This window comes from Lepidothrix coronata, unplaced genomic scaffold (assembly GCF_001604755.1).
Source record: "Lepidothrix coronata isolate B3197 unplaced genomic scaffold, Lepidothrix_coronata-1.0 Scaffold9, whole genome shotgun sequence".
Classification (NCBI taxonomy): domain Eukaryota; kingdom Metazoa; phylum Chordata; class Aves; order Passeriformes; family Pipridae; genus Lepidothrix; species Lepidothrix coronata.
Genome location: NW_016690189.1, coordinates 10,259,361 through 10,270,832, shown reverse-complemented (window position 1 = coordinate 10,270,832; position 11,472 = coordinate 10,259,361). Strand labels below are relative to the sequence as shown.

General features: G+C 37.8%; 1 protein-coding gene across 7 annotated transcripts in view; it reads right to left on the bottom strand.

The window, feature by feature from the left end:
• Positions 1 to 594: 594 nt before the first annotated feature.
• Positions 595 to 11,472, bottom strand: part of NR1H4 (nuclear receptor subfamily 1 group H member 4) — a 45,031-nt gene continuing 34,153 nt past the window's right edge. For 6 of the 7 annotated variants that reach the window (XM_017804547.1, XM_017804545.1, XM_017804544.1 and 3 more), the window contains 2 exons: positions 2,702 to 2,815; positions 595 to 1,379 (listed from right to left, as the gene is read on the bottom strand). In XM_017804547.1, coding sequence (XP_017660036.1) covers positions 1,141 to 1,379; positions 2,702 to 2,815 — 353 coding nt within the window. In that variant the 3' untranslated portion in view covers positions 595 to 1,140. The remainder of the gene's footprint in view (positions 1,380 to 2,701; positions 2,816 to 11,472) is intronic. The other variant, XM_017804549.1, reaches the window with a different exon arrangement.

Below are 11,472 nucleotides of genomic sequence, written 5' to 3'. Positions count from 1 at the left end.
CGCCGCGCCGGCCGCTCCTTTCGAAAGCGCCAATCAGCGCCCGGGGGCGGGGCCGCGCCGGCCCACCTGTCCCGGCGCCAGCGATCCGCGCCCGCTGACGGGACACGGCCCGCGGGGACAGCGCTGCTGCCCGGGGACCGCGGCGGCGGGCTCGGCCATCGGGGTGGGAGCAGGGAGCCGGCCACCTGCCCGCAGAGCAGCCGAGAGCCGAAGAGGCCCTTTGGCAGCCGGCGTTCTGCGCCCCGAGCCTTCCGGCGCGCTGCTCGCACGGCCGGCAGCGCGGGGCTCGGCTCACCGCTGCTGATGAGCCGTCCGGGCTCAGGGCCCTGGGAGCGGACCCGGGCACAGAGAAACTATCCACCCTGCCTGCAGCCCCTGTTGGCGTCAGGAAGCCTCGCACACCAGCCAGACGCATTCGCGTGTTCCAGGGATGTTGCTGATGCTATTTTTCAGAGCCATTAAGCACCAACAGTCGAAGTCATAAAGCAAAATAATGACTTGTGTCATTATTTTGTGACACACTTTCACGAAGTACAGATACTGTATAATTTTTACTTTGAAATAGTAATGCAAATGAAGCTACATGTTATATCATGAAAAGGGTTTTTGTTTTCGTGTGACTTTTCTCCATTTCATAGTGTTTCTTCTTGTGAAGAATTAACATCTTGCACACCTTATATGAACACATTTCACAGCTAAACAGCAAATGACTATGGCATTAACCATTTCATATGGTTTATTACAGTAAATATCTGGAATATGTTTTTTAACAGAGGCAAAGCACAAAAAAACCACTGAAATGAAAAAATACGAATGGAAACTTGCATTTCCCCATTTCTCTAGAGGAACTGTAACTCCAATCAGCTTAATCACAGAAGGAATTAACTGTTCCTCTGAGGAGCTGGTGGGCTCTTTCTAATCAGACAGTATAAATACAGAAAAAGTTATACTCACATGTGAAGATCTGGCAGCTATACAATATTCTGTGCATAGTGAACAAAATGACTTTTATGAACCCATGTCATGTTTCTATAAAAATGCATTAAAGAAGATACAATACACTCTGGGATACTTTTCTATGAAAGTAAATGTTATGTGGTCCTTTAAAAAGATATTTCTCCTAAAATAAAAAAGTATCCATCACTGCACATCCCAGATCTCACAGAGAAGTGGTGTGAATTTGTGATCATTCACTCTCCATGACATCAGCATCTCTGCGTGATGATGGTTAAATGTCCGTAATTCTGTGAGACGACCCAGAAGACATGCAAAGTGTTGAGGGTTGTCTGGGTGGTGAAGTTTGCAGAATTTTTGTAGAATATCCAGCAGTGGTTCTTGAAGCCTTTCCACAGAATCTCTGTCCTTTATGTATTGTCGATCTGGTTATGGTTTTAAAAGGAAAGAAGTAGTTAGCAAATACATACTATGATACATTGCAATTATTTACACTGATAATATAAAAATATTCAAATATTTACACGGGCCACTGATGTTCACACCTACCAAGAATATATCTTAATTTTCAAATTAAGAGGAAATAAAAATGCTTAACATTGTATTTTTACATTGGGGTTTTCATGTAAACTTCCCACTTCTGGCTAGGGAAAACTTTTAACTTTCTCAAAAACCAAAGTGTTTTAGCTCTGCAATGTTTCACTGGGGTTTTATCATCATATCCCCATGTGGTTCTGCACCTGAGTATGTTTTGTGATGCACTGCAGCAACTGAGCAATGCAGCATAAGTCCTTGGAGGTGTAGTACTCCCAGGGAATTTGGCCAGTACAGAGAGGTTACAAGTGGGTCACCGGGGCAAAATCAAACATCTTCATCCTCAGATGAAATTTCTTTGTTAGAAAATACTTGTCCTTTTATTTTGTTCGTATGGAAGTATGTGTTTGGGTACTTGGAGAGGGAGGAAAAGAGGAGGATGGGGGTTTGTCACTGAAATCTTTAATGTAAAATAATTTCCTGAGACACACTGATTCAAAGAGTGATAGAAATGCTTCACCTTCCCATCTTCCATGAAACCTGATTTGGAAACCTCACTGTCCATCTTTTACCCTGAAGCATCAAACTTCTCTTCTCCCATTCCTGTGATAGTCAGTTTGTTTGATGCACTATACAGTTTTTCTATATTCTGTACGTAGAGATGGTTAGCTTTGCGTTGCCAAAGAATTAGATTTCATGGCAGAGCCTGTAACGAGGGCAGAGATGCTATCATGCCAATACTTCCAAAAGGTCTGTTTTCAACAATTTAATAGTCAAGAGGGCAACTTGCTACTGTGGTTCTGCTCTTGGCATCTGGTGTTTGTCCAGCAAAGGATGAAGACCTTCATTGCTTTATTCTATTCTAAGTTATAGGGTTTCCCAATTTCCCTCTAAAAATGTGACATTCCACAATTGTCAGTAGTGATGAGCATGTAACCACATGGGATTTTCTGAAGGAAGAAGCCTGTTGTGCTAAGCAGTGAAGAGACACCACTAATTTTTTTAAGCAGAGTATTTAACCACTCTTTTCCTTGTATGCAAAACAAAATGATGTAACAGGACATTTGGTGTTCGGATTTGTGTACTTGTTTTCTGGTTTAACAACTAAATATACTGAATAAGCATGTATGCTCACTCCATGTAGAATGCAAGATCACGCTCTGCGTGCTTTCTTCCCAGAATCACAAATATTTAATTCCGGATAGGAAGTTACCTGGAGACAGGATAACTATGGCTGTGAGCAGTGCATATTCTTCCTGTGTCATCTTTAGCTCTCCAATGCTTTTGTAAAAATTAAACATGGGAGTTATGAATTCGTCTGAAATACCTGTGGGAGGGAAAAAAGTTATAATATTACTTAATTATTGAAACAATCCAATTTATTGCTATATAGCAATTATTTTTTATTTCATAATTATTGTCTTGGTGGGAGAAATTTACTACACAAATCAGACCTGATGCAAGACAATTACGAAAGTGTGAGCATATCCTTGTTTTCTAGAGCAGACTAGACATGGGCAAGTACTGGTAATTCCTTTTTGCATGGTTTCAAAGTCTTTCAAATAATTAATTTTCCTCTACAGGTATGTTCATCTGGCTCTTCAGGACAAGTCTCATACATGGTTTCCTCACTGTCTGATATTCTAACTGCCTCCTCTTTTCGAAGCAGTCCCCATGTTCCCTGTCTCTGCATTAATAATTCTCTCAGGGCATATGGTTTAACTCTAGCCCAACTCTACTCTACAGCTAACTGCCTCAGGCAGTTGCTTCAGTCATCTCCACAGAGACACTTAATTACTCCTTCTATATAGCATGAAACTTTAGTTAGGTCTAGGATTATCTGTAGTCCAAGATCAACTTGCCTGCAACTACTACTACTTTAAAGCATAAAATAGTGTATTATAAAATATAGAGCCATAAATAACTAAAATCCAGCCAAATTTAAGCATGGGATTATGTGATTCTCTCACCATCAGCGAACCCTTTTGAGGTTACCAAATTGCGGCATGTCAATGGGGCTTCCTCTTACTGACTTTGTCATCAGGTCACAATGTTCTTACTTAGCCTTAAATTACAGATGTACTCCATTCTGCTCTTTCGTGTAAAAGGGAAGTAGGTCCTGTGACATCAAAATTATTATTTTTCAAAATGATGTATGAGTCACTCAGAGCAGACACTAGATTATTGACAGCAGCTGCTTGCAGCTCTGAAATGGTGGCACTGATGAAGTGTAGACATCCAAACCAGGAGTTCTGCAGCAAAAGCCTTTTGGCCTTCCTTGGCTGAAAAGATGGAAACCTCCTCTGTTGCCATACATGAGTGCCATAGGATCTCTTGTAGTTTTACTCTTATTTTTGAGCTGTTTTAGGAGAAGCCTTTATAACTTGGTGTGGAAATTGCATGAAATATTGCAGGTTTGAGTGCTCAGTACAACACAAAGCTAAAGTCCGGGACTGGTTATGTTTGGAGTGTCTCCAACAGGGGAAAGTCAAAATGAAACTCACCAGGTGGAACTCAAACAAAGGAAACATAAAGTCACTTGACTTAACCGTGAAACAGTCACATTTTGCTGTGACAATGAATTTACTTCATCCAGTGGAATAGTTATGTGTCCCAACGGTGAAAGAATGGTCTTACAGGGTGTGGTTTATTTCATGGCTGAGTCATGTGTTTAAACACATGACATGAGCAACCTATATTCACTTCAGATTACAAGCCACAAATTTTGGTTTTGTAATGAGTTCAACACTACTGAGCCTAAGTTAATTAAGCAGATATATATGATGCAGGTCAGCTCGTCCTGTAGAAGTTAGTAACACAGCTGGAGCTTTTTACAGAGCAAACAATAGTCAGAGATTTTAATGTTCTGCGAGGATTATGTTGTTAGTCATCAGCATTAACTATTTCAAATTTTGAACACTTGTTATTGCTAACTTTTGGGGAACTGCCTGTCTCTCTCCTGGGCGGTTTTAAACTCCAAAGTTCCTTACAATATAGAAGTAACACATACCTATGGCACACCAAAGTCTTAAAGTTTGCATGAAACTAGAAACAGGAAAAAAATCTGAGCCTTAAAGCAGAGCAAATGAATTCCTTTCATGGAAGTTAGTAACTCAGCAATGACATGAGAAAAGTCCAAGACAAACTTGATATTTTTAGAAGTCTCTGTGCAAGGTATCGTGCCGCTGGGCACAGTCGTTTTGGCAGCAGACAATAAATAGGAGGAACTGGGCTGTGACTAAGACTCCCATCATTTGCTTCTCATATTCATAATTTGATTCTTTTTTTCTCTCTCCTTTTTTTTTTTTTTTTTGAAAGTCAGGTTAGCTTTCAGCTGGATGAATTTATTGTCTTGCTGACCACAAACTCTTGAAGTCCTGCTGTTGATATAGCTGAGGCTGGGTGAAAATGATGCTGGGGAACAAAGTGAGGAATAATTAATTCAGGTCCTCACTGGTTCAAACACTGCATAAGCACGTAGGAAAACAATCCCTGTTTCACAAAGCTTATAAGCTAACCCTAATAAACTAAAGTATGGATGAGTGAAGCAAAAAATGAGTATAGATGTGGAAACAAGTGAAATTATGGCAAAGAACTTCTCTGCATTACTGTACTCCAAACAGAGAAATAAAACAAAATAGAAGAGATGAAAGGGAATAAAAAGGGGTGTTTCGGCAATGCAACTGATTTACCTTTCAACTTTTACTAAAGAGAATAGAATGCTGAAATCTTTAAACCGATATATATCACAAGACAATTATTAACAAAACCATGCAAAATGAGCAACTTTGAGACTAGGATAATGGAATTTTCTATTAGTTACTAGTTTTGTCATCATCCCATCTGTGCTGTGGTTTCCTATCATCGTTTGCACATTACGCAAATTGCTCTTCCGTCACAAGAGGGGGCTGTTTTCTAATGTGATTGAAATGCTTCAGTTTGGATTTAATAAGCTCCAACAGAAAGAAAAAAAAAGCAGAAAACACAGGAAACAGATGTTTGTGGTTCTTACTTTCTTTTTCTTAGCTACTGTAAAATATGTTGTCACTTCAGATTATTAGAACAAGAATTAAAGGCGATTTGGCACTTGTAATGGGAAACACTAGAGAAGAAATAAATTACATGACTTTCCCAATGCCATTGTTGCAACTTATACCCCAAAAGTGAGAAAAAAATCAAATAAATATAGTTATATTTCTGGCCTCAATAAGAATAGAAAAATTAGTTCTGTTTAACCCTCTTTATCTAAATCAGCCAAGAGCCCTGCACTGTGCTGTGCCAGGCAGGCAGAGCTTCCTGGTCAGTGCTAATGGTGCCTCCTTCCTAATGCTTATTTCAAAAAGGTTTCAAAACTTTGTTTCACGCAGCATTACGGCAATAAGAACATGCTCGTCCTTCACGGGTCCTTGGGCATCATTCTGAATTGCACAGATTTCTACCTGACAACCAGCCCCACTCAATCATCTGCAGAAGATACTACAGATCATTTGATTGATTTCTCTGTGTTTATGCATGACTTGCTGTAAACCCAAGTGTAGTCAATCAGAAATATGAGCTTTACCGAGTACAGCCTTGCAGCATCAGATTAGAGCAGATTTAAACCCATGAACATTATTCATTGAGCACCCCTTACTTGGGTAATTTCATCCCCATTTGTAGGTTAAGACACAGCGTTGCTTTAGACCCTGCCTTTTTTAGAGTTTCGTTGCTATGTTTTCTCTATAAAGTTAAGATGACTGATGCTTTCATAAGGTTTGCAGTTTCAGGCCATAAATAATTATCTGGTTAATGTAATCCTGGGGTAGGTGGTTTTAGTGTGATATCAAGTCAGTATTGCCAGCTTTTTGAAACAGTATTCTCACTCCTATCTTCTCTGTTTGATAAAACTGAATAATTAATCTATTGCAAGAAGAAAGCTTGATAGTATGTACTAATTAACAGTAACTAGAGCTGTGTTATTAATATAGATAAAGAGATCTTTTTCTTGATAAACATGGAGGTGGCAGTGGATATGAAAACAAGGGTATATTAGCAGCTGCTTTATGCAAATAAAATATTTTAATTACTTGCAAACTTACATTTTATCTTGCACAGTATTTTATCTACCAGAACTACTTTCCATGCTGCTTATGAGCTCTCCCTTCTGAGCTATTCAAATGTATCAGTGGCCCTTTAAACACTGACCAAATTCACCCCATTGATGCCGAATAGGGGAAAATCTATCTGGTAGAGAAGACACACTGGAGCAGTGCACATGACCTCTCCTCTGTCTGTCACCATCTTGTAGGGATTAAATGGCTAACTTAAATGAGAAGTTAGCATGTGTCAAGGAGAACTCAGAATCAGGATAGCAAAACTCCATCTCCTTTAAAGCAATCCATAGGACTTCTGTGAACTCAGTATTGCAAGCAAAGAAACCTTAGTTAGAAAAAACCCCAACCAAACCTGCAAGGAGGGTGCAAATGACATTGTCACATACCATCTTTTGGCAGTAGCCTGAGTGCTTGCAATCAGGAGACAAATTGGGTCTGGCACAGAGCAGCAGCATCTGCACTGCCTTGAGCTTGTCTTTGTAGGTAGAGTCTAAATGAGTTTTTGGCCTGGAGAAGCATGCTTACATAGACGAAAAGAGACTGAGTCCCTGAGATCTGTTCTTGTTTTCATGGGTATAAATCTACTCTGCAGATATAATTGAAATACTTTCAGCGACTTTATTTGTAATTCAGGAACATAGCACTGGCTAACTCAACGTGTGGGAAAGGTATGCAAACAGAAAAGCTCTTTCTGATATTCTGCAATTTAAAGTGGTCCTAATTTCTAAATGTTTTAGGCAGTGTGCCAGTTTTGAGTTGAGTCACAGAATGGTGTGTCTTTCCATGAGGATGCACGTGACTGTTTCAAGGGTTAGACACTTTGGACTCATCAGTGAAGATAATTTCATTTTGTTTCTCTGCACAAACCCCAGTACAATGGGGGTTTGAAACACCACCATTACTCAGTACCAATAACCAAATGATAAAAGCCAAAGACAATGGAAGTGATTAGCTCTCCATGGTTCTGATAGCAAATTTTGCCTTTGGTTGCAGGAATCTCTTGTCCAAATTAATGGGAACTCTGTATCCCCCATTCAATGGCAAAAGGTGGCCTCTTGCCAGTGGTTTGAAAGTGTAGCTAATTCTTTTTTTTCCTTGGATCTGACTGTACTTCAGCACCTGTAACCCATCCAGGAAGACAACAGTGTATTTAACAATGTCAGTTGTCCTGCTGCCAATCTAAAATTTGTGTCCAGATTCTTCCATTTCTGTTAATATCAGATAGTATCTCATTTCCCAATACTCAAATTCGTAGAACAGCTCTGTAGAATAAAATGATGAAATAAAAATCCCTGTCTGTTCATGACCACTGAAAGTTGGTATCCTTAGGAAAACAAACTACAAATGCTCACTGAGAAAATAATTCACTATCTCAGCACTGTTTTTTAACAATACTGTACTGCTCAATAATGGGGAGAATTTACCTTCAAAATAACAGAAAAAAATCTAAGCATTAAATTACTAGGATGTCAGCCTTTCACAGAAAGAGTCAGTCACAATGTGGTGTATGCATAATGAAGCATCTACTAAGATAAATGGCACAAATTCTCAATAATATTAAATAAAATGTCTGTATTTTTCATAAAGTCTTAACATTAGGGTGAGTAGGAGAAGATTTCAGTCACAGGAGCAGCTAATGTAATATTTTCCATAACACCTTATGAAGAAAGACCATCAGGGCACAGTCTCTGACATGCAACAGGACTTGAGCAATATGTGCAAGCTAAGAAATAAAAATGCACCTCATCAGCATGAGAATGAAAATGAACGCTGATAATGCTCAAAGGTCATCACCACCAAATCTCTGACTTCTATATCAGAAAAAAACCAACAAACCATTCCATACAATCAAACTGGGGAAGGCATAAATATTAATACAAGAGAGCAGCTTCAAAGTGGACTTGGTGGCTGGTGACATATCTGGACAGCTTGTGACTTTTAGGCAGGATCACCATCACCCTCCCTGATTTTATGGATAGAAGCATCAAGGTTTGACAATAGGACTTATGTGATATTTAGGCATTTGTCTGCACCTAAAAATATGCAGACAGAAGTTCTGACTAACACCAATATTTTGTGGCTGCTGGCGTGACAGTGTTTAGGATCTCACTAGGAGCCATGAATAATCTTGATACTGTTTTTCCATTTATCACCTATAAACTTAATTTTTAAACTCTCATTCAACCATCACTGAATTTCTTCTGCTGTTCTCTATTTTCTTTGTAAGTTTCAGTTCACTGCATTTAGTCTTTTTTTTTTTTTTTCCAGTGAGGTGTTTGTAAAAAAAAAAATGTTTAATCTCTTCTGGCAGTCTTATCTCTTGGACCAGTCTATAACATAATGGCCAGCTGCAACTTTTAGTAGTGTTTGTCCTTACTGGTTAAGGCCGGAAAAGACTGTTTACATTTCTACCCTGATGTCACGTTTGGTACAGGTTACTATTCAACCCAGAGTCCTGATGTTGAGTCTTATGACATGTATATTTATTATTTTTAATATATAATACTTAATGTTTTTGAAAGCCATATGTGTAAACAACGATAACAGAAGAATTTGGATGCTTTTCTTTAATTTTTTTTAAACTTGCAACACCTGAAAATTATGAGGATTTAAGCCACAAAAATAAGCTATTTCAGTAGTAGGTATTTTAAAACTATTTTTAAGTTTTATTTATTTAAATAGGTTTAGTACAGCAATTAAGTTAACAGTGCTACAGTGCAAAGATTTACAAGCTGCTTTTGTTGTTTACTGTCACAGCCCCATTAAAAGCAGTCAAGGAAAATCTTTTTAAGTAGGCTTGAACTTGCACAGAGTGGAGAAATAAAATATATGGAAAAGGGTACTTTGTTCTCTATTCTGCCTTTTAATAGAAGGAAAGAATGCAGTCAGCAGCAGTAAGCTGGATAATGCATTATCCTTCTGTAATATAGGGAGGGAGAAATTCCAGCAGTATTTCCTCTTATGTCTCCAACTTGAGCCTGGCTTCAGGGAAGATGTTTTAGAAAACCTTTTCCAAGGGCAAAAAGAAACATGCATATATATATATATATATATACACATTAAAAATGTTATTGTGTTTCATTTCTTGGGAACTATTCAGCCTAGGTTTTTGGTCTGATCCAGAATCCATTTTTAATTTACCTTGGAGGGTTTTTTTACCCCCAGAAAAAAAGAATTGCAGGAAATCTTTCTTTGGAGTAAACAATACCACATTTAACATGGTTACTTGTCTTGACATTTTCTCCTACACAAAATGCTATTTTTCAAATCTGCTTCATGACAAGTAAATAATACTAATGCAGAATGCAATGTAATATTCCAGCCAGCAGTGTTGTGAAGTGTTATCATTAAGTCTAATACAAACTTGCAAAAAATAATATTGCATCTTATCTGGATTCAGCAGTTGCAGAGAATTAACAGAATATTTTAAAATTACGACTAAGGAAAAATTATTGGTATGACATAATGGCTTATGTAATGGTCTGGATTAAGTATTTCCTCTGCTTCTGATTTTTTTATGAACAGTGGATACCTTGAACAAGAAGGATGACACTCACTGTACAGATTAGAGGAGAGAAGTTTTCAGTAATCATGTAGCCATATGGATTAATTTCTCTAAGACCTATTTTTATAAAAAATTTAGGTTATAAACCAATAGAAAAATCTCTTAATGAAGAGATTTGGATACACTCAATACAGTTTCCAGGAAATACATCTGGCCTTCTTGACATGCTTATCTGCCTGCAGAACCTGGACAAGGAGCTATTCATATCACTCTGGAAGTCGTCATTTCCAGTCCATCAAACAGTACCCTCTTACAATCAATCAAAATGAAAGAAATATAAAAAACTACTAAATATTAACCTATAAATAAGTGTGCTAAGGCAAAATAAATACATACCTGCAACAAATGAATTATTATTAAATTTTCTAACTCCTTTTCAGTGTTTCCAATATATAAGTATTGGTTTAATTTTGCATACATCAGTAGTACTTTCTGATTAAGAGTTTCAGAACTGAGTTCATGCCCATTTTCATGACTAGTATTGAGTTTACATGTTCTTCTGTCTCTTCTCTTTCTGACTCTTAAAACAGAAAGTCAGAAGCCAGAATCTATAAGCTGACTCTCTGATTCAGAATTGTTGGCATATTCTGTATTCTGTGATTTGAATTTTCAATGATAGGTAGCTGAGGCTTAGACAAAGCTTGCTGGTCCATACAGAAAAATGGAAAACATTCAGTATTGCATCAGTGGAGCACAAAGAATGCATAATAAGACAAAATACTGCTTTGCCTGCTTTAAGGAATAAGCAATATCTAGAACCATTTGGCTTTTCATAATTATTAAGATTTATGTCTAGAACCAGTGGAATTTATCAGTCACTGAGCCTTTGATGGACCTTAAGAATCAGAAAACACACTGAGAACATACCATGTTTATAACTCTTCTATACACCTTTTGCAGTGTCATTTAGTTTTACCAAACTAACCCTAAGAATAGGTGGTTCCCTTCAGTCATCTCCAGTAACATCCTAAAATCACTTTTTCTTTCCTTCTTACAATGATTGCTTTTGAAAGCACACTTTATGTGAAAAAATTATAATAGTGATATTTCTTCTTCACTGTTCTTTCATGTCTATGATTGGAGACATGCACTGCATTTATTTGATATAACATTATTCATAATACTTGCAATGTATTTATAAAGAAACCTTAACCTTTTGAGCTTTAGACTCAAGGCTGAGCTAGGTTTGCTCTAGTTAGTATAAAGAACAACATTCAGATAAATCTGTTTCAGTGCTAATAAACAACTTTACTAGCTTTCCAAGGGCCAAATACTGACAGAGAAGTGTAATGGTGTGGTTTGTTTTTTCCTCATTAAACAACACAC